This window comes from Mytilus californianus, unplaced genomic scaffold (genome assembly GCF_021869535.1).
Source record: "Mytilus californianus isolate M0D057914Y unplaced genomic scaffold, xbMytCali1.0.p SCAF_8, whole genome shotgun sequence".
In the NCBI taxonomy this organism is placed as follows: Eukaryota; Metazoa; Mollusca; class Bivalvia; order Mytilida; family Mytilidae; genus Mytilus; species Mytilus californianus.
In genome coordinates this window covers 91,262,934-91,287,970 of record NW_026262734.1, presented here as the reverse complement: position 1 = coordinate 91,287,970, position 25,037 = coordinate 91,262,934, and the positions used below count along the sequence as shown (strand labels likewise).

The following is a 25,037-nucleotide window of genomic DNA, read 5'->3' as shown; positions in this document are numbered from 1 at the left end:
AATCTAAAGTCACTTTAGATCTGATGGTTGTATGCCAAATACATCAGATATTTGAAAAATAACTCCATATTAGATCTGATTGATTGATTGTTTGATTGGACCTCAACTCCAAGTTCATCATTTTTGGCTCATCTATTACAGACCATATAGGTCAACGGAAGCGGTGTCAATCTTAAGCTTTTAAAAGTACATTTGTTTTACTTATAGACAGGAAATATACAGCCAAGCTGCAACATTTAAATCTTCATGTTACAGTATCAACAGTTACTGAGTTGACATTATATAAAAAGCTGTACTGACAATACGGTACAAATACAAACGTTAGCAATCAGAACGTCTAAATATAAAAAAGCACATGGCTAAAAATAATAAGACGAAACAGCAAACATCTTGAACCAAAGGGGGACAGTTCTGGCTCTACTGCGACACCCATTTCAGCGCTAATGTTTTTTTCAGAACATTTTTTATCTATAGTATTTTCATTTGTTTTTCATGGTTAATACATATACATATATCTCCTAGACAGCATATTAAATATGTCAGTACGAAATGAAAATATATCTAGTCATTTAACATGCATAAAACCCCAAGAAAAATATATCTTTTCCATTTACGGACATTTTTTTACTATGCTGGCATTTAACTGTCAGAATATTCTTCTTTTTCCAAACAATATCATATAAGATCAACAATGTTAATACCATTATATGTCATAGCAATAAAGTGATCTTTGAACCTACTCTAGACAGACTATTAATTTGTCAGGTTTGTATTAGACTTAACATTATTACACGTTGGATTACAGTTGTATCATTATGCATATTCGAGTCTGTTACTTTATCAAAATAAATATTTTAAAGAAGAAACATGTAGTTTAATGTACAAATTTATATATTCGAAACATTAAAAAGTGACAAGATACCAAGGTACCATTCAAAATCTATAAATCGAAGATAGACGTGAAACACCCGAGCTAAATGTAAAAAGACGACTAAAAAAGTATACAAACTACACGTAAATCTAGAAATTTACTATAATGAATCGAACTAAAAAAAACGGGTTGAACTTTTGTGTTCCTGAACGATAAGCAGTTTCTGCTTCATGCAAACACTAGTGCGATCGTCTTACTGCTCGTGCAAAGCGTTGTTTAATTCTTATCATGTTTTTTTATAACATTATTATGTTCATTTTTGTTCTTAATTACGATATGTTCTGCACAACGTAATATAAAGATAGGAATTCAAACAACAAAAGGTCCCAGTACGGCATTCACCAATGATCAAAATCATTACCGTTTCGTCAAAAAGAAAAAGGCCCCCGCCTGACAAACTGAAAAACAGTTCAAAAAAGAAAAACATCGATCTGATTTATTCTTAAAAACATGAAATGAACACCAATAACAACCAATGGACTACATGTACTTGACTTAAGATAGGCACTGACAGAATTGTTGTGGGTAAAAACATGTTCTAAATGCTCAATCTTACAACTAACTTGCAACAGTGGTGTAACAGCACAACAAAAGATCAAACAGTGGAGATCAATTGGAAAGGGTTTTAATTCATGATAAGTTCTTAGCACACAAACATCCAACAGAAAGTCAAAAGACTGAGACAGCTTGCACTGAAACCATATCTATAAATCAGTACGAAAGGAAAAACATAATTTTATTTATTTGCCAATTAAAAAGGCGATACATTATTTTTCTGTTAACAAAAGAAACAGTAATGACTATGATGACATTGTGGAAGCAAGATTATCTAAGACCAATCATGGTCATAGCAAGATATGTGATAGAGTTTACTGTCTTTTTAAATATCCATTTATTCGCACAGTTTTTATAAGATAAAATCATTTCTAAATATTTGAAACTTTCCTAATTTAAATGTTTTATGTAACCAAAAAGCAATTTCTAAAAGAATAAGCACGAAGTGTAACTTATAATTCGACTTCTACATCAGTTTTTTATCGGAATCAACTCTGTTTTGTTATTTCTACCCCAGGTGCACTTCTTTTGTTGATGAAGATGACATTGATGTTCGCAATATCTTTTGTATAAGTCGGTGAAATTGTTGGCAACAACTGCTATGGGCATGCTCAACAGGAACAAACCGAAAGTTGCGCACACCGATGCTATAATTTGCCCACATTTTGTTTTCGGGTAAATATCTCCGTAACCTATTGTTGTCATGGTGATTATAGCCCAATAAAAACTATTGATCGCATCTGCGAAATCTCCATTCATTTCCACAATATGTATGGTCATCCCAAAAATAATGGATGAAATAAGTAAAATTAGACTAAGCAAACAAAGCATCTTTTTACTTTGTTTTATCGACAGAAGCATTATTCGCAATCCTTCTATAAAACGCTCCAAACGGAAAAATCTGAATCCTTGTAAAATGACTAAAGCATACGTAATAGTGAAAAATGCGTCATTCGAATCAGGAAATGCATCTACTATAACATGTGCAAAACATCCAACTACGGACACAATATCAACAACGTTTAAGAAACTTAGAAAAAAATTAAATTTACACGGACAGGTTGCTAAACGTAACGATGTTTCTAATGTAAAAATAACGATGCAAACATTAGTAACGACGCCAATCCAGTTGTCGTGGTCACTTAAACGTTTTGTTATACCTTCCTCTGATGTCTCGTTATAATCTCCCTTCATTTCCGTTCTTGACAACCCAAAGGATTGTATTATTGATACTAATATGGCTATGCACACAACACACAGGTAAAATATCTGCCATACCTGAAATTAGAATAATAATAAAAATTAAAAACCAATTGTGCAGAGAACAATTGAAGGTCTTTCCACCCATAAAGATCAATTTTGATATAGAACTATGAAAATTCAGTTTGAAATATCATATCCAGCGTCAAATGATAGCTTATTGTACACTGATTCCTAAAATATATGGTTTCTATACATTTTTTCTAAATAAGGGAGATAAATTGTTACTTCCGGTTTGAAAAATGTCACTTCCGGTTTTATTTGATAGTTTACTTGATACTGATTCCAAAAATATATGGTTCAATATACTTCTACATTAAATAAGTATAAAAAATAGCTACTTCCGGTTTACACCAGGTCACTTCCGGTTGACTTTTCCATAGTCAAGTGGCTTGCCACGTAATTCAAAAAGTCCTATGGGTTTATCATGTATACATATGAGGTAAAAGCAAAGGTCAAAATCTAGAACGTCAATTTTACCTATGACCTTGAACTCAATTTCAAGGTCTTAAACCAAGGGCTTCAAATCAAAAGACTATAGGTCTTAATTATATATGGTAAATGAGTTATATCACTATATGCTTAACTTTTAATAAACGAGGGGAGAAAACTCCAATTTAATGTTAGCGTACCCTTTTAACCAAAATTTATGTGTTACGACATGTCGCAACTTACAATTTAGTAAAATATGTTGTCGATATCTTATACGGTTTTTGAAAAGAATTGAAAATAAGCCAAAATCTAAATTTAAAATATGACCTTGACCTCTGACCTTGACCTAATTTTCTTATTTTTGGATCAAGGACCTCAAATCAAAAGATCCTAGGTCTCTATCACTAATGGTTTACAAGATAGAAATGCATATCACTTATATTAAATGCATAAGGGGAAATAACTCTCATATGGAATATTCATATCGCTTCGGTCAAAATAGGACAAATCATGCAAAGGATATAACGAGCAATTTTATAAAATAAATTTGTTGCTTTCTTTTACGGTTACGGAGGAGATGCAGTCACAAGGAAAAGAGTGTTCGGGGAGATATCTCCTACAAAGAAAATTGTTCGGCTAAGAATGGGTGAAAATAAAAAGCGCATAAACTGTATGATACTATATAAGAAATATCTAAGCGACATCTTGCGAAACAAAAATTTTACGCGAGAACAAAATTTGGCGGAAGAAAATAATAATAATCAGAACAAATACAATAGGTCTTTCCACTAAAAAGAGAAAGACCTAATAAAATGCTTATGATGATGGACAAGGATGATAAGGAAGCCAAAGGGCCAATCAAAATTCAAAAGCCAAAAAGAAGCCAACAACACCATCCATTACAAAAAATGAAAACAACACGAATAAAGCAAAGACAAAAAAAAAAAAATGGCAAACAACAGCCAACAAAACACTACATAGATAATAAAAAAACTGAGTAATACGACTCCGACCAATAAACCGATAGATCTTAGGTATTCCGGAAGGGCTAGCAAATCCTGTATAATATTTTGCATCCGTCATGTTGCTCATGCTTTGTAAAAATTCGGAGATATGTACAATTAATGAGTTGATGTTACTATCGCGGAAAAGGGGACGGGATTGTGGCAACGAAAATTGGAGCATATTCATAGTTTTCCGCGACACAGATATTTCATAACGGTCAACCAAATCATTATGGCGTCCGTTAAATTTGTATAAGGATGACTTTATCTGTACCTCTAGGAACCCTTTGTTCAATGTTTTTCTAATAAGAAACAACCAGATATCATTGAAATTATGATAGGAAATGCAAGCTCTGAAATAATATTATTCTCTTGGAGGTATATACTCCAAATGCAATCGCTTTTGGTATGTTCCTTCATAGAAATGCAAAGTTTACAGGTCGACAGCTGAAAACATTTTTTGTTCGTTAAGAGTTATTATCAACTTGTTATGTCAAGTCAAGATATCAGGCAGACTTACCTATCGTTGTTTACCTTAATTTCTAGTTAAACGGGATTAATGCGTCTACATATTGTGGATTCTTTGATTTTTGTGGATACCAGTTTTCGCGGATTAAGGAAAACTTATATTTCTAGATATATTTGATTTCGTAGATTTGCCAAAGACTGTATACAAGCCTTTCAAAAATGTGTACATTCAAATTCTTGGTTTACCTATAACCATAAAATTCACGAAAATATGTATCCCACGATAAATAATGAATCCCCAGTATTCACAAAACTTTTAATTATTTACCAAGAGCTGGTATGAAAATAAGAATATGGGATATGATTGCCAATGAGACAACTATCAACTAGATACCAAATGACGTAGATGAAAGCAACTAAAGGTCATTGTACGGTTTTCAACAATGAGCAAAACCTATATTGTTTATTTAGCTATAAAAGGCCCCAAAATGTAAAACAATTCAAACGAGGAAGCTAACCGTCTTATTTATGCACAAAACAAGTCTACAAGAAGAGTATCACAGTTCTGATGTAAACAGTAACACTTATGTTGTCAATGTAAAAAATCAAGAATCTTGATGATGTCAGATGCAGAGAGACATTTTGTTTGACTTTAAATCAGAAGGGTTTTGTACAAAGAATAATTTATCCCTTCCTGGACTTCCGAAGCACCTCAAATCACCCCTGATTTTTGGTTGGGTTCGTGTTGCTTAGTTTTTAGTTTTCTATGTTGTGTTTTGTATACTGTTGTTTGTCTTTTGGTCTTTTCCTTTTTTGCCATGTCATTGTCAGTTTATTTTCGACTTATGAGTTTGAATTTCCCTTTCGCATTTTTCGCCTCTCTCTTAAGCATTTGTTGATATCTACGTTTGCCATTCATTTTTATGAAATAATTATGGACTATTTCTCTCAATTTGTTTTAGATTTTATAGAGAATCTTTCATCGGAAAATATGATATCCAGACTTATACACGCACTTTTCCATATCGACCTGGTTATCATTCCTCAACTGATATAAGACCTCAACTCGTCTCGGGCTGATATGGGAGCTTCGGGACGACAACTGGCCAATATATAAAAGATCATTCTTTTCAATTTGTATTTTATCGGAGACAAGCTTCATATAACACACATAAGTAAATGATTCGAGATTAATATAAGAAGTGCCATAGAATATCATAATAACATATCAGACGTAAATATACAAAAGTTTTTAGTTTTTATAAATTCCGAAATATCTCAGCTTTTTTATTCTATAACAGAAAAACTTACGAATGCAATTTTTGATGACCCGGGACTTTCCAGTAAATTCCATATTCTACTCTTGACATTTGTCACAGAGCTTTTGGAACTGTAAAGCGAACACTTCTTATGGAAGAAGTATGTGTCGATAACATTGCAGGTCTTCAAATCACTATCAACTGCATAGAAATATTTCCAACAACATGGGCCGAGATCAGCAGTAGATATTTCCCAAAATTCAATCTCCTCGCGGATTTGTTCTGCGCATATATTAGAAAGAAAATGAAGTTTTCCAGTTCGATAATAATCTAGTACCGACTGGAATATCAATGGATTCCTGTCAAAGTAGTACACTTCAGTAGTTTTATCAAAATGTTCGCAGGTTTCAGAGATGTTCGCCAACTTTGTGTCTGGATATCTATGAAGAGTGCTCCTTTTAGTTATAAAAGTTTGTCCACCTACATTTATTATTACTTTTTCAAATATGTTCCTTTCCTTGCTTATGTTTAGGTATTTTAAGAATGAAATGTCCAATCAAACATTGTCAACAATGAAAGAAAATTATTTATAATAACACTGTCCGATGCCTGGCAAATTCTAAATTGCGTAAAAGCTGTATATCAAGTTTTCTTTAAGCATTGACTTTTAGCGACATGCAACAATGAGATTTCATACACAATGTTTTACTCACAAACTTTGCAAAGTGCAATTAATTTGGTCTGTCCAATGATCATATATATGAATTTATGTGATCTGTTCTTTTCAGTATTAGAATACAAATTAATCTTAATAATTGTATATTCCGTGTTGTTTATACAAATGAAAATACAATCAAATATCGGTTCAAAAGCAATTAATCTATATCATAATTTCTCATATCTCAATATCAAAATTAAAATTTCCATTTCTATATCAAATATTCTGTTTGAATGTTTTCTCCTGCGACCAAACGTTATATATGGTTATACAGTACATTCCTACTTGCCATTCTTGTATTATTAATCAACTGTCTTGAACACATTTCCATTAGCAACGTCCAACAATATTTTACATCCTGCCGATTATCAGATAAAACACATTTAGAAATTAGATAAATCGGTTCAATCATGCTTTGAATGAAACGTTTTCATTTCCTTTTTGTAACACTATATCAATATGCAACGTGAAAGTGTTAAAATTCCCAATAAGTTTTCATTTTTTCCGAGGATTTTTTCATGACAAAGTTACATAATTATGTTTTAGCATGCACAATGTTTTGAAATCAATAGAAAAATATAGAAAAAGGAAATAAACCAGGCGAGCTTTCGTGAATATTGGCATAAACACGTTTGATTTAGTTGGAATATCAATTTCAATAATGTTGATATCAATAGCTTGATTTATATCTAATAAAAACACTCATTGATATAATATATATATATAGATATAAACAAGTCTAAATTGAAAACAACGTTCAAACCTATGATTGCGTTGGATAAAAACCGCAATTTTTATACGTGTGCATGCAAAAAAAAAATTCTTGGTAGAGTGGTCTAAATACAGCACAAACAACATTTTCCAAAAGACCAAAAAAGTGAAAAAGTATATTTTAACAAAACGCATTTGACTAGCAGGTCGAACAACGGATGTTCTTAAACCCTGCTGACTGCCATGGCGATTGCCAAATAAACGGATCACCAGATGTAAAAATGGATCTTAATTTATTAATTAAATACCAAACAGAAAACAATAAACTTGCGGAAAAGATGGTATACCGCAAACATGAGGTGCAAAAATTTGTACACCATATCCGGATTTCGACAATTAATGTCTCTTCAGTGATGTTAGGAATCGAAACGGTATTTGGAAGGCCATATAATTTACCTCAATTTGGGATTTACTCTTGAATTTTGAAGAGTCAAAATAGGATGAACGGATCATATAAACCCGAAGGCAAATATAATACAAGCCCAAACGAAAAAATATAAACAAGTCTAAATTGAAAACAACGTTCAAACCTATGATTGCGTTGGATAAAAACCGCAATTTTTATACGTGTGCATGCAAAAAAAAAATTCTTGGTAGAATAGTCTAAATACAGCACAAACAACATTTTCCAAAAGACCAAAAAAAGTGAAAAAGTATATTTTAACAAAACGCATTTGACTAGCAGGTCGAACAACGGATGTTCTTAAACCCTGCTGACTGCCATGGCGATTGCCAAATAAACGGATCACCAGATGTAAAAATGGATCTTAATTTATTAATTAAATACCAAACAGAAAACAATAAACTTGCGGAAAAGATGGTATACCGCAAACATGAGGTGCAAAAATTTGTACACCATATCCGGATTTCGACAATTAATGTCTCTTCAGTGATGTTAGGAATCGAAACGGTATTTGGAAGGCCATATAATTTACCTCAATTTGGGATTGACTCTTGAATTTTGAAGAGTCAAAATAGGATGAACGGATCATATAAACCCGAAGGCAAATATAATACAAGCCCAAACGAAAAAATATAAACAAGTCTAAATTGAAAACAACGTTCAAACCTATGATTGCGTTGGATAAAAACCGCAATTTTTATACGTGTGCATGCAAAAAAAAAATTCTTGGTAGAGTGGTCTAAATACAGCACAAACAACATTTTCCAAAAGACCAAAAAAGTGAAAAAGTATATTTTAACAAAACGCATTTGACTAGCAGGTCGAACAACGGATGTTCTTAAACCCTGTTGACTGCCATGGCGATTGCCAAATAAACGGATCACCAGATGTAAAAATGGATCTTAATTTATTAATTAGATACCAAACAGAAAACAATAAACTTGCGGAAAAGATGGTATACCGCAAACATGAGGTGCAAAAATTTGTACACCATATCCGGATTTCGACAATTAATGTCTCTTCAGTGATGTTAGGAATCGAAACGGTATTTGGAAGGCCATATAATTTACCTCAATTTGGGATTGACTCTTGAATTTTGAAGAGTCAAAATAGGATGATCGGATCATATAAACCCGAAGGCAAATATAATACAAGCCCAAACGAAAAAATATAAACAAGTCTAAATTGAAAACAACGTTCAAACCTATGATTGCGTTGGATAAAAACCGCAATTTTTATACGTGTGCATGCAAAAAAAAAATTCTTGGTAGAGTGGTCTAAATACAGCACAAACAACATTTTCCAAAAGACCAAAAAAGTGAAAAAGTATATTTTAACAAAACGCATTTGACTAGCAGGTCGAACAACGGATGTTCTTAAACGCTGCTGACTGCCATGGCGATTATATATATATAATGTCTAAAAATAGCAACAATCAGCATCCAATCTATTTAGGCGTGGATCAGTTTGTGAAAATAAATAAATATATATATATATATATATGCACATTTCGAAAATTAATATCTCTTCAGTTATGCTCGAGGCTAAGTTATCTGAAAACCCAAAACCTATTACAAACGTTGAAGAGCTGATTACCCCAAAAATGACATAATGTATAGCCAAATATACTAAGACACGAAAAGTATACACTTATATCAACTAGATAGACCATTATTTTGATCATGTTGATAGAAAAATGCAGGTGGAAGATACCAATTAAATTATCATTTATAAATCGAATAGAGACTGATAAATACATGGTAAAAAAAAAAACAAAAACAAAAAACGACAAAAGACTACTGTATACAAAACACTACAAAAATACTAAGCTACGCATACCCCAACAAACAACCGGGGTACTAAGAAAATTAAAATGCTAGTTATATTCCGTTCTAGTATACACACGTAGTAAAATTAATTATGTTACGGATCAAAAGATCAGCTAAAGGTTAAGATAAGAAGTGGTCTTTCTTTGTTGTACATACTATATGGTGCTAGGCTCAGTGGTTCATCATTGTCCGGTAAGGTGAAAAAATACAATTAAACTTTCATCAACAAACAAAACCAAAAGTAATTATAAACAGTTAAAGCCTCAGAAGCATTTTGATTATCGACAATTACGAACCAAATTCGGCAAGTTTTGTCAAATGCAATAGAGCATTATGTTTTCGAACTTTGTGCCAAATGTACCGAATCAGACAGACAATGTCTTATAAAAGTAATATACACCTCGTTTTCCTTTTGGTCATGCTGTTTACCTCCATGCATGATTTCTTATTGCAACTTTTAAATCTTTTTCTTTTTATTTTAAAGAGGACTATCAAACGAGGTTTATTTCCAATTCTGTTAATATGAAAAATTGAAATTGTGTAACCACAACAAGAATTAATTGACCAATATGTGATAAAATATTGCATTGTTAACAAAAAAGGTATTTACGGAAAAAATACAAGTATTTCGAAAATATTTCGAGTTGGATTATTTCACTTCGTCCATGAAATTGTAGGTAAAACAGATAGATTTGTTAACTCTGAACTACTCTCTGCATCTTATGTAATTCAATATTCAACAGATGTCTTAACAACAGCATATATTATAAATAACTTGCTTTGTATAGTTTTGCAGTCTTAAATATTCATATGCCAAAATAGTTGTTTGATCTCTGATTTTACCGATTGTGTGTATTCCACTTGTGCAATTTAGACGTACTGTGGATTTCCAAGGTGGATAATGCATATGCATTACAGGAGACGCCTACCTTGTCGACGCACCCAATCACGCACAATAGGGTGTTCATGTGATTCCCTCAGTATTTGTTTGTATCTTTGATTTGTCTTCGTAATCGATTTATGAGATTTGAACATTGGTAAACTACTGTTGTTTAAATGTTTGTAGTCATGGATAAGATCTAAAGGTTTGACTCTTTTCTGCGCTATGTCGTGTGGACCAAGAGTAATCTAAAATGTCATAAGAAGATATAAAAATGTAAGCTGTTTGCAATTATAAAATGTACATTGGTAAAATGATTCTGATATGTTCTGATTTACATCAACTATTGGAAAGAAATATTACCTGATTACCAAAGAAACACAAATGGTAATAGGTCTGATGTAAGTAGCCTTTGTCAGTTGTTAGTGTTTAAAAATACTTGTCATGCTATGTTACTTTCGATTATCTATACGGTATCGCCTGTTTAAAAAACATACGTGAAAATGTGCAGTCTATAGATTCTATAACCAATAAAATGGAACCGAGTTCAAACTGTAATACAAATTACAGTATACAATTTTTTTGTTTGCTTATTAAAGTCTTTCAATATAAAGTGGTAACAAAAATGCTTTTAAAACTGTAAATTATATTTTATTGCATACTTGCATGCAGTGTAAGTCGAATTTTGATTCAGAAGTACTCCTTTTATGCTACTTTAAATTCAGAAATTATTGCGTTCAATTATTATTGCAATTTTTGTGGAAAGGACAAAAATGCGAGATTATATCAGATATCAGAAAGCGAGTTCTTATTATTGCGATACTCACTCAATTGCATTATTCGCATTAATAAAAACCTCGCAAAAATTTCTGAATTTACAGTATATGATTTTTAATCGATTAACTATGGAAATGAATTCGTATCTTCAAACGTAGGAATGATCATATTCTATAATATTTGCCTGATTCATGTTATTCAGAAAGCATTGAAATCGGTATAGAACCTGCACTTTATCAAGCAGATGCATCTTCTTGAATTATTAACGATTTAGAAATACAACCACAATGTCCCAAAGAACAAACCACCATAGTGTAGCTAAATATAAATCTAATTTGATTTAAACAAAAACTGATGGCATCGCATCCGTTCGGAATTTCAAGTCATGTCCCCGTACAGAAGGTCCAAAGCCGTAAAGTTACTATAATATTACAGTTAACATTTCTGAATGGGTTTAATGCACTTGACGAAAACCATTAACGTTATTCGTTTAATATTAGTAATGACTTAATTTTCAATTGAGTACGCATTTTTTCTGGTTACTGAAGATATAATAACAGACGAAATAATATTTTTCAAAGCAGATAAAATAGCAAAGTATTCTGGCAATTAACTCTATATGAGACAAAGAATTAATGAGCTTCCGAGGTATTCATAATATTGACATGTTCCCTTTTAGATATAAAAGGTTATGTGCCTTAAGCTTGTCAATTGAAAGAAACACTTTATGTTCTAAATGAAAAATAAAGAAGCACACGGAATTGGGTCTTCACAATTAAATGAAAAATCACCAAGAAAAACATCAGTACAAAAAGAGACCCCATTCACAAATTTAAAAAATGGTTAGGGATTGCCCTCCCATAAGCGACAGATCTTGATAACTCAAAAACACTGCCAAATAGCAACCAAGTATATTCACGGAATTTGGTACCTGGTGGACAGTTGTCTTATTGGCAAACATACCACAAATCCTTATTTTCATATAAGTAGCATGAGCATATCTGTACCACATATCTACTTCTTAAATTGAGTATTGTACCGCCGAAAAAAAATCATCTTTTATCCGGAAAGTGATTTATCGCAGCTACTTTTGCTGTAATCCACTCCTTAGTTAAGCTGTCATCCATGCAATACTATCATCTATAGGGGAAGGAAAGGAACAAGAAAACAATTTCATCATCTGAATTTTAATAACGTCAATTGAAATATTTTGCATCTAGTCATATTTCGATTTATTTGTTGCTTCTGGTGATAGTGCCGAAATTAAACACACCGAAATACAAGATGAACTGATGGTGGAAAACGAAAGACATCGAAAAGACAAACCATTCGACAAAATTATACATAGAAAACTAAAGTCTGAACGACAAGAACCCAACACAAATTTGACGTGTAATCAGGTGCTCTGGGAATATCAAATTATGGCAATTATTATGCTCTGATTTTTTTATTTATTCTTTCAATTATTATCATAATGATGTTTGTTTCTGATTATTTTGTTGTATTTCAAGTGGTGTCAAAACAATATTTATTCATATACTGAATTAAACTAATTGAACATTGAATTCCATTATTGGAAAACTAAATTATGTGGTACAGTAGATTCAAAGTGCCAAAATGTGACAAAACACAATGTACACGTTGCTGGAGTTTTTTTTTTTTTTGTGTGTGAAAACCGCCAAATTATCACGATTGACAATATTTAAATATCTTAAAAACGTTTATTTTAAATTGTATTTCCTGATTTAGATGACAAGAAACATAACAGACTGTATGTTTATTCAGTTTGTACTGTTTTTGTTGATAGAAATAAAAAGCTTTTTAAATTAATGTAAAGTTATCAGTACCTTGGCAATATTTCTTTTATTATTGTGGAAAAGTGTTGAACTATACTACTTCCACTGATTCACTGTTCTTGAGATTTTCACAATTATAACAACTGAAGCGTTAGCTACTGCATCAAAGAGCGTAAACTTAATTAGCTATAGAAGCACGTCATATGTTACAATTGATTTTATTATCAAAGTGTAGTGTTTTCAATATCTCGATTGGAATGGCGGATTCAAAGTCTTGTTTAAACAAAATTTGATAAACTATTTCTTGAGTTAATATGAAATGATAAAAAAATATTCGAAAAAAAGATCATTGAACAAGTCATCTTTTCATTTATTTATCCTTTTTTTTTTAATTTATTTTAGTTCTTTTAACACTCTTTTCACAAATATGTTTAACTGTTTTAACATTATTTTCTATCAATTATAGTTTTAAGGCACACTATCTATGAGCATGATGAGTACATTTGCTAAGTGAACGTTTCAGAGAGAATTTTCTACATTAACGATAATATAGATACAGTAAATTTGACATGGTTTATAATAAAGAACGTCACTGTCAATAACCTTGCTATCATTGCATTGAATTAAAAAAATTAAGTGTTCGAATTCAAGGATGTTCGCCAAAAATGTTTTAACTTTTCCCTATTAATTTTTAGTGTATCAAGCATATCTGTGTGTATGCATTTATCAAATCATTCCAGCGATTTCCTATTTTTAAAAACTTTGTAGAAAAAAAAAATAACACTATTGATTTAATAGTTTGAAATTATTTTCATTTTTATATGTTTCATGATACAACTGAAAAAAAAATTTCATATGAAAACAGTTTATCCATGCAAAAATGTTTAACTGAATCCAGAAAACAAACACGGAATATCTTTATTTTTCCATATAATTATACACATCCATTGAAAAGGACGTCATTTATGAGGATTTTATTTAAATTTTACCAGCAAATATTCTTCAATTGATAAAATGTTCAGTATGAGAATTAAAAAGGTATAACTGTAATATCGTTAAAGATGTTAAAGGTTATCACTGTCTAGTAATACTAATGCACACGTCTGTTGGTATGACTTGGGATACGTGTTTCAAGCGCTTAAATGTATACATGTATACATTTGCATCGTATTGGTTATATTTCAATTAACTTTTCCAACAGCAACATGCACATACCATCATGTTTTTTTTTTTTCTCATTTAATATAATCTCTACGCTTTAAGGAATATGGCGTCAAATCTCTCTATATGTAGATAAAGATCCTATGCGATTTTTTTTTATATTACCGATCCTAGGACATATTTACTCAGCTATGTTTATTCTTTTGATTCCAACATGTTGATTTTTACAACAAACCCAATTTCCATATGAACATTGCAAACAATACGTTTAACTTGAAGTGCTGATCCACTATGAAATTCCTTGAATATATATATAACAAATTATATATTGATTACAAGATCTTCAAAGCTATATTACGTTTAGTTTGCATCTTTTCCTGAATGTTATCAACTTTTCATTCTTAAAGCGTTACGGATTTATATTATAAGATATCATTTAACACTTTTTGGAATTTTGGGTCCTCAATGCTCTTCAACTTTATACTTGTTTGGCTTTTAACTATTTCGATCTGAGCGTCACTGATCAGTCTTATGTAGACGAAACGCGCGTCTGGCGTATTAAGTTATAAGCCTGGTACATTTGATAATTATTAACACCAGTGGTCCTCGAAACCAAATATTGAAAATATCGGAAATACTAGAAACCTCAATATACAATGGAAGAATAAAGGGTATGTAAATTGATCAAATGCTACCAATAAAATATCCCGATTCATTTCATATCGAGTTATAGTAAATTTTATCTTCGTTCACGAAGATTCTTTTGAGAAAACTGGTTTAATATTGTATTTTTCAATCCTGTGTTAATGTAAAATGCATTAATAGAAAAAATAATAGAATGCATTAAGTTTATTACAAATCTTATAATGTAATCATACAATATACCTTTACAATGTTCCAAAAAGTCGTACAAGTGAGAGGTTTAGCGCTATAAAACCAGGTTCAATCCACCATTTTCTACATTTGAAAATGCCTGTACCAAGTCAGGAATATGACAGTTGTTGTCCATTCGTTTGATGTGTTTTGTCATTTGATTTTGCCATGTGATTAGGGACTTTCCGATTGAATTCTCGGAGTTCAGTATTTTTGTGATTTTACTTTTCTTTTTTTTTTGACACAAACAAAAATAAAATAAACATAAAACAAAAAAAATAATAGGAATGCACTGTTTTAATACCCTAAATAAAGGCAACAATAGTGTACCGGTGTTAAAAAGTCATAAATCGATTTAGAGAAAACAAATCCGGGTTACAAATCAAAATCGAGGGAAACACATCAACTATAAGAGGAAAACAAATAAACAACAGGAACACCGAAGTGCAACAAAAACAAACTTGGTACAGGACATTTTAAGAAAAAAATGGTGGGTTGAACCTGGTTTCTTGGCATGCCAAACCTCCCGCTTCTTGACAATGTTAAAAAATATCGCTAAACACTACGTGACAGAAATACAGCACAAACACACACAAGAACATTCATTACAGAGAAACGCACAAACAAATAAATAATAGTCGACACAACATACAAACCACAGAACAACAACGAACATATACTCCATCAACGAAAAACACCACAGGATATCAAAAACAGTGACGCGCTTACGTAACAAACATGCAATCTGGAACTTTATACAATTATTTTCACAATATTGGTCCAAACAATTTTCATGACAATAATGATATTGAAAGGCAATTTTATAATTATTTTGACTACAAACGATAAGACATAACAGATTATCTAACCTAAACCATAACAGAAACAACAAAATAAATTTATTATTGTTGGATGTACAAAACACCGAGACACGCCGCACAGCAATGTAAATTCACATTCAGTATAACAGTCATATTCGGGAATATGACAATGATGGTATTGTAGGGCAATTTTATAATTATTTGGACAGCAAACGATACGACATAACACATTATTCAACCGAAACCATAACAAAAACTTCAAAAAATAAAAACATGAATGTTGGATGTACAAAATACCGAGACACGTCGTATTGCAATGTAAATTCACTCTCGGTATAACAGTCATATTCGGGATAAGGTCACGTTCGGTACTTAGCAGACAGACGACATAGATGTTAAACCACAATCTAAGACGTGGTAAAAATGTCAAAAGTTAGTTTAGACACAGATACATCGTATAGATCAACCAATTCGTGATGGTGTCCATAAAATTTACGGAGTGTCATTTTTAATCTTTCCTCCTCATAACTCTGTTGGAGCAGTTTCTGCGTAAGGAGCACACTCCTGTATATGAAGTCAGTATAGTGTGAACATGCACGAGAATAACGTATCAATTGAGATATGTACACACCATATGACGGAGCAGAGGGTATGTTACTACATCTAAGAAATGGGAAATTGATAAGATATTTCACCATCCTCAGATGAATAATTTCAATTATTTCATTTTACAACTTTTTAATGTTTTTTATTGTAAAAAGGAATCTTCTTCCTTAAGTGTGAATTTTGCATACCTGTATAGGACAATCATCTAGTATCCTTATTTTACCCACTCTTTTCAACTTCTTACAGTAGTTCGAGCGTGCCTCCTGAATATTGAATTGTAATTTTAGAGTGCAGAAAAGTCGAAAGTATTTATATTGTATCTAACCTCAACGAGACTTATTGATGACTTACAAGAAATATTACTCGGCTGGGTCAAACCAAAGACTTGAAAATTGGCATTTAGGAGTAAGAGCAAAGACATGTCGGCTCGAAGTCAGAATGATATGTCCGGGTAGGGTGACATGTCAACCTCTGAACTGTTTACTTTGTGAACTAGAATGTTAAAAATCCGTCATACACTAAAACCGAAATACTAACATCGGTTTCTGTGCATAGTCACCTGTCTGATGAGACGATAGATTAATATCGCCTTTATTTACATGATTTGACATAACAACATTTTAATTATTTAAAAACAGTTTCCTTTCTTCGTCTTTTATTTTAAAAAGAAACAGAAATAAATATGATTAAGGCAATATATTGTGAGCCTGTCAGCAAATTAAGCGCCATTAAAAATACATTACATAATAAGATAAATAAAATGACGATTTGTATAGTAAAAAACATAACAATTAAAATAAAATCATTTCAGTCAGTTGCCTGTGTGGCGATGGGTGCCGTATGTCGATTGGTATACATTTATTCAACAGTAATGAGGGATATTACTATTTTCTTTTTTTCCAAAACACAGACTATTTCCCAATGCCCTGCGAAAGGACATAGTTTGTGTCGAGGGAAGCGTAAAATGGCTACATCCTGAAATAACTGTAAGACAACTGTTATATTATACCGCACTATCTAAGAAAAATGTAAACCCTTTTGAGAGAGATACAAATCTGTATCAGCTATTGCGTCTGATAAAACGTTATCTCTAATGTCGAAGTAGCTGAACGTCAAAACCAGAAACACACGAAGTATAACAAAGTTCGTGGAAAAGTTTACTGTTCCTAAGAAAAATAATCATTTTATCCGTATATTTGAATTCATACAGAAAAACATAGTGAGGTATGATAATAAATGTTATGCATGTTATGCTCTTGTTATTTTATGAGGGTCTGGATGGGGAAGGGGGTGGTCCTCCATTTCTGTATTCTTTAAATTTTAGGCAGTTTTTTTTTTCTATTCTTTATACTATATGCTAATTATTCTGTATTCTTTATATTTTTTGCCCATTATTCTCTATTCTGTAAACCCCCATTCACACCCTCCTTTATTCGCTCTAATGATTTCTATGTTGAAGTATTGCGCAATCTTCGGCTTATTGTCTTTACATCTGACAACATTTAAATGCAATATGAGATACCGATATACGTGCGCCCGACTCGATGTTACAGAATTACATTCATTCGCTACGCCAAAGAACAAATATGAAGAAAGTCAAAAACGCTTGACTCTGTTCGCATAAACACAATAACGACATGTAGTATTGTTCGGAATCAAAAACATATAAATAGTAGTTACAATCCTAAAAATAGTGTAACATCTTTTCTCTTCGCGAACGAAGAAATGTCTACTATGAAAGATTTTGGTTGTCAAAAATATCTCCTTTTCCAAATAGATCATCGAAGATCAATGAACTCGCTGTGATCTTTTCTTAAATCTTGAAAGCTAATCTAGACAGACTATCCATAGATTAAAAAAAAATAGAAAAATAGTTGCAGTTTGAGTGATCTAAGTGTTTAAAGTAATAACGAAACAATTTCTAAAATAAAACAAAACAAGTAGTTTCATCTAAAAATTTTCATTCTGCATCAGTATTTGATCGGGATCAATTCTGTTGTGTCATTTTTACACCAGGTGCGTTTATTTTGGCGAAGTTCATGACATTGATGTTCACAATATCTTTTGTATAAGTCGGTGAAAGTGTTGGCAACAACTGCTATGGGCATGCTCAAAAGAAACAAGCCAAAGGTTGCGCAAACTGATGCTAAAATCTGTCCACATTTTGTTTTTGGGTAAATATCCCCGTAACCGATTGTTGTCATGGTGATGATAGCCCAATAGAAACTGCTGGTTGGATCAGTAAAATCTCCATCCATTTCAAGAAGGTGCATAGTGATCCCAAAAATAATGGATGAAATAAGCAAAATCAAAACAAGTAAAAACAACATCTTCTTACTTTGTTTTATCGACAGAAGCATTATGCGTAAACCTTCTATGAAACGCTCAAGACGGAAAAATCTGAAACCGCGTAATATTACCAAAGCATACGAGAAAATGAAGAAGGATTCACTCGAATCAGGAAAGGCACATACTATAACGTGTGCAAAATATCCAAATACAGACATGATATCAACAATGTTTAAAAAACTTCGAAAAAAATCTAATTTACATGGACAGGTTGCAAAACGTAACGACGTTTCTAATGTGAAAATAACGTTGCAAACATGCGTTACAACGCCAATCCAATTATCGTGATCTGTTAGACGTTCTTTGACATCTTCTTCTGATTTCACGTTTTTAATTTCCTTCATATTCTTTTCCGTTAATTCAAACGATTGTATTACTGATACAAGAATGGCAAGGCACACAACACTCAGGTAAAATATCTGCCATACCTAAAAAAAATAACGATAATGATAATTATAATAATGACAAAGATAATAAAAATAAAGAACCTTAGTGAGCGCGCTCACATACCCCACGTCCCCACATTGTCATTGGAGAAATAAAATAAGTGTAAGAAACAAAAATTGAATCATAATTTCCTGTCAATATGCACATCTATATAGTATGTCCTTATTATCTACAAAGTTTCATGAAATTCTGTTGTGTGGTTTCAGAGGAGTTGCGATGACAAACTGTTGCAGAAGTACATTGAAGCAAATAAGTTCAAAGGGGCGTAACTCCTAGAAAAAAAATTGAATCGTAATTTCCTGTCGATATGCACATCTACATAGTATGTTCTTATTATCTAAAAAGGTTTCATGAAATTCTGTGGTGTGGTTTCAGAGAAGTTGCGATGACAAACTGTTGCAGTAGTACATTAAAGCAAATAAGTTCAAAGGGGTGCAACTCCTAGAAAAAAAATTGAATCGTAATTTCCTGTCGATAAGCACATCTACATAATATGTCCTTATTATCTACAAAGTTTCATGAAATTCTGTGGTGTGGTTTGAGAGGAGTTGCGATGACAAACTGTTGCAGTAGTACATTAAAGTAAATAAGTTCAAAGGAGCGTAACTCCTAGAAAAAAGAATTGAATCGTAATTTCCTGTCGATATGCACAACTACATGGTATGTCCTTATTATCTAAAAAGGTTTCGTGAAATTCTGTTGTGTGGTTTGAGAGGAGTTGCGAAGAAACAGGACTAACGGACTGACGGACTGACGGACTGACGGACTGACGGACTGACGGACTGACGGACTGACGGACGGACGGACGGACTGACGGACAGACGGACGGACGGACGGGTCAAAAACATTATACCCTCCGCAACTCGTTGCGATGACAAAAGGTTGCAGTAGTATATTGGGCAAATAAGTTCAGAGGGGCGTAACTCCTGGAAAAAAAATTGAATCGTAATTTCCTGTCGATATGCACATCTACGTAGTATGTCCTTATTATCTGAAATTGTTTCATGAAATTCTGTTGGGTAGTTTGTTGAGTTGCGATGACAAAAGGTTGCAGTAGTATATTGGGCAAATAAGTTCAAAGGGGCGTAACTCCTGGAAAAAAAATTGAATCGTAATTTCCTGTCGATATGCACATCTACGTAGTATGTCCTTATTATCTGAAAAGGTTTCATGAAATTCTGTTGTGTGGTTTGAGAGGAGTTGCGAAGAAACAGGACTAACGGACTGACGGACTGACGGACTGACGGACGGACGGACGGACGGACGGACTGACGGACGGACGGGTCAAAAACATTATACCCTCCGCAACTCGTTGCGTGGGGTATAAAAAGATAACGCGACATTTAGGTAAAGTCATTAAGCAGGAATATACACATTCATATACTCTTAAAGGTTTTTTTTTAAATTTTAAATGATTGAATTTTAAAGATATCAATTGAAGTTCATATTTCGAAAAGGAACTAGAATATTAAAAGCGCTTTGCTCCAAAAGACCCATTTGCATGCAATTACAGTTAGAACAAACCGTTTCTAATCTTGTAACAAACAACAAGTATAACTGAAAGTTTGAATGATTATTGTTTTATTATCCGATGTATACTATCTACTGTGGTACAGCATAGGAGTATACAATATTGCAACGACGGTTTATTTTTTACCAAAAGAAGATTTTACCGCATTATTTAATACATTTTTAGGACAGTCGATTTCACAGAAACGTCAGAGCGGTATTACAATGTTACTAGTTCGCAGATGCTTTCACCGTTCATACCACCATGCAAACCATTTGTTATGTAGTGTTTCAAACTAATTAGAAGATACGGATGTTGGTAGTAAACGGCAACAACATCTGTTGGGTTCGTGTGGTTCAATCTTTCGTTTTCTGTGTAGTGTTTAGTGAACTCTTTTACTATTCTTCTTTCTTCTTTGGAATGATGTTGTGCCTTTTTCGGCTGATGGCATTTTATTGGGTTCTTCTTTTCTATTTTTTTTTTAAATTGCCATGTATTCCAGAGTGACATAGCAAACAATTCTTTAACTTGTAAAAGTACACAGAAGCATTGTATGGACGTGTATACAAACAGTAATTATTTTGCAACCTGAGAATATCACTAGCTCAGTAGCCAGTACTGTCATGAAAATGCGGACCTTGTTTGATAAACATTTGCTGTTATAAAAGTTTTTAATCCTTTAATCATATTAAAAAGAGGATTTATTTTACCCATGAAAAATCCAATTATTTGTCCGGATTTGGCTATACTTTAGGTGCTTTTTGTTTTTGTTTAATCAGCTCTGCAACGTTTGTATTAGGTTTTGGATATTCACATATTTGGACCTCATGCATCAATGAAGAGACATTAATTGTGAAAATGTGCATCAGGTGCAGTAACATTAGCTTCGGTGGTGTTGTTTTCACTACTTATATCTAGACTTTTATTGAATTATTCATGTTATTAAACAAAAAAGAATCATAATCTATGAAGGTACTGGATAAGGAACAAACACTTGTTGAAAAATTAAATAAGAGAATATTATCGACTGTACAAAATTGACAAGTTGTACTTAACCTATCATGCAATAAGAAATATCTACAGCTTTAATTATAAAGCAAATGTGATAAATCAAAATTTTAAATTGATAAGTAATCATACTTTTCAGACTTCTTATATTTAAAAGCTCAACTTACAAGTAACAAAATAAACAAATATTGATGATTTATTTTTGGTTGGAGCCTGGCAACATGTTTTTCAAACCTATTTTGTACTGAAATTGAGATCACTTTACCATAATACAGTTTTAAGTAAACAAAACTACATGTTTTAACACTTGTTTAAAACATTTAGAAAAAAATTAGGAATAGGAAGTTAAAAAGTTCTTACAGGAAATAACAAATATACACAATAAGGAAGTTTATACTCGATACACAAGTCAAGTTATCTTGCCATTTTAATACAACTTCATAATATATAATTCAGTTTCACACGTTTATATTTCGTTCAGTCAATATTAGTTCAGATTGTTTTTCCCTTAGCTGTTTCATAAGTTTTTATCCAAGATTTTTTTTGGTAAACAGCATGATATTTTTTTCAAATATTCAAATATGAATACGAAGTTCAACTCATACTCTTTAACTATGAGATCTTTGTTTTGCTATCATGGTGATATGGGAGTTTTTACATTACTTATACAGCGACCTGTACACTTTTTGTTTTGTTTTCATAGTAATTCAAAATTAAGAACACTGAATTTCAAAGCCCCTTTTGTAAATTAACTTTTATGTAAAAAAAAATAACGGACAAGATATTAGTAACACAATATTCAGATCCACAGTAAACGTGTCTTGTATAGCTGATTATGCGATATGGGTGGTGCTCATGGTTGAAAGCCGGAAGGTGACCTATACTTGAAAACTTCTTTGTTATTTAAATGGTCTCTGGTGGAGAGTTGTCTCATTGGCAATCATACCACTTCCTTTTATCTTTATATGTAGATAATGTCGGACTTTTGATCTGACTTGTAGACAATCTTTGTTGATGTTATCGACCGATAAGTTTTGCGTCCTTGGAGAGAGAAAAATAACTTTATATGGGTAGCCCAACAAAATACTTGAAAACTACAAATAGTAGTATTTTATATACATTAAATTACAACATCGACCAAAGCTTCCAGTTTCTGGTTGTTTTTTTTTTTTTTTAATTCATCCCAGAATTTAACTTTATTATTCTGCTACAGTAAAAACTTACTAATGCAAATTTTGATGACCTTGGATTTTCCAGTACATTCAAAATTCTGCTTTTGACATTTGTAAGAGAGCTTTTCGAACTGTAATGAAAACACTGTCTCTGGAAAAAGTATGTGTCGATAACCCTGCATGTCCTCAAGTCACTATCAACGGTATAGAAATATTTCCAACAACATGGGCCGAGATCAGTGGTTGATATTTCCCAAAACTGAAGCTCATCACGAATTTGCTCTACGCAGATGTTGGAAAGGAAATGAAGTTTTCCTGTTCGATAATAGTCTAGTACGGACTGGAATATCAATGGATTCCTATCAAAGTAGTACACTTCAGTAGTTTTATCAAAATGTTCGCAGGTTTCAGAGATGTTCGCTAATTTTGTGTCCGGGTATCGTTGAAGAGTGCTCGTTTTAGTTACAAACGTTTGTCCACCTACATTTATTATTACTTTTTCAAACATCCTCGGTACCTTTTCTCCGGTTTATAAATTGTACATATATATAAGAGTGTAAATAATGAACGGAAATTATTGACGCTAATATTTTTAGATGTCCTCAATTTGAAAATAAAAATAGTCCGTTCATAAAGTTTCCTGTAAGCGCTGATTATATAACCACATGCAGCATCAGAACAGTTAGACACACAAATGTCGCCAAATAAAAATATCCGAGTCTCTCAAATGATCATCTATTCTGATGAATTATATTTTCTACTCATTTCAGTATCAAAATTACCAATAAATTTTAATATTTCGTATCAAATTCTGTGTTATTGTAACATATTTATAGTGACATTCAATAAAAATTCGAATTTAAACGCAATTACAATATGATATGACTTCTGATATCTCTACATCAAAATTAAAATTTCCATTTTAGTATCAATTATTCAGCTTGTAGTGAAATGTTGTTTATAGCAATGCATTAAATTACTACCAGACAACCATGTATTTCAATCAACTAATGTCCTAAACATATTCCTTCTAACAATTTTAATCAATATTTTATACTTTTTTCTTTGTCTTGAATATCCTGTTAGTAATTAGTTTACACATTATGTGATCACAAACATCGATTTAATCGTGTTTTAAATAAAGGAATATTTATTTATTATTGTAGTGGGATTTCAAATGCTTAACGTAAAGGTAGATTTTGCAAGTCCATATTTTTCTAGTTTTTGTTCCGAGAATTTGTATATACTTACAAACTTTATATCGAGGTCTAACCTTCAACCTTCAAAGTTGATACGCCGCGATATAGTCTTTTTGTGCTGAAGCGGCGTGTTGTAATCCCATGTAATCAATCAAAGTTGAAGTTGAATAGATGTTGAAAGATTAAACTTAAAATCCGATGATTCAACACGTGATCCTCACTTACCACTGCCTATAGTCAGGCCTGTGTTTCTGGTCACTTATTCGTGTAGCAAGTAATCAATGGAAGTGATAGAGAAGATCAATGAATAAATCAATTGTTTGCTTTCATTTATTTTAGTACTTATAACAATCCTTTTATAAGTAGTTTAACTGTATTAACCATGTTAATATAATCATCTAGCATTGATAGGCTTACGGCACTCTGTCTATGTGAACTTTTCAGGAGGGATTTTCGAAATTAACGATGATATCGATACCGTAAATTTGTCACCTTGGACAAGTTTAACAATATAGAAATCCACAGTCAATAACTTTGCTATAATTGCACTAAATTCAAGGATGTTCGCTTCTAATATTTTTCACTTTTCCTTATTATTCTTTTATTTCTCATGAAACAATGCTTCTCAGCAATTCCTTATTCTCAATGTTTTGCCGAAAATATAATACGTCTATTGGTTAAAAATTAAGATTTGTTTTATTTCTTATATACTTTTTGATACTATTGAACATTAATTGTTTCCATGCAGTTCAAACAAAAAATGAATAGACAGCTTTATCCCAGCGAAAATGATTAGCTGAATCTTGAG

General features: G+C 32.1%; 1 protein-coding gene across 4 annotated transcripts; it reads right to left on the bottom strand.

Annotated features, from left to right (window-relative positions):
* Positions 1-1,651: 1,651 nt before the first annotated feature.
* LOC127712575 (potassium voltage-gated channel subfamily C member 3-like) lies at positions 1,652-23,817 on the bottom strand. Of its 4 annotated transcripts, XM_052219081.1 has the most exons (3): positions 23,083-23,802; positions 18,916-19,321; positions 1,652-2,358 (listed from the first exon to the last, which is right to left on the bottom strand). In XM_052219081.1, exons 1-3 carry the CDS (start codon positions 23,536-23,538, stop codon positions 1,958-1,960), a joined length of 1,263 nt encoding a protein of 420 aa, XP_052075041.1. In that variant the 5' UTR covers positions 23,539-23,802; the 3' UTR covers positions 1,652-1,957. The 4 variants fall into 4 exon arrangements, 3 of the variants coding, with proteins under 3 accessions (XP_052075041.1, XP_052075039.1, XP_052075040.1); XM_052219079.1 differs by lacking the exon at positions 18,916-19,321 and having other exon boundaries at positions 1,652-2,764; XR_007987167.1 differs by lacking the exons at positions 18,916-19,321; positions 23,083-23,802 and adding an exon at positions 5,962-6,086 and having other exon boundaries at positions 2,104-2,764.
* Between the last annotated feature and the right edge of the window lie 1,220 nt (positions 23,818-25,037).

Excerpts from the sequence above, each read along its gene's own strand:
- LOC127712575 (XM_052219080.1), bottom strand. The coding sequence starts at position 23,538 with ATGTTTGAAAAAGTAATAATAAATGTAGGTGGACAAACGTTTGTAACT. Across the intron at positions 19,322-23,082 it reads GGTCATCAAAATTTGCATTA|GTATGGCAGATATTTTACCT; the intron begins GTAAGTTTTTAC and ends TATTTTTTTTAG.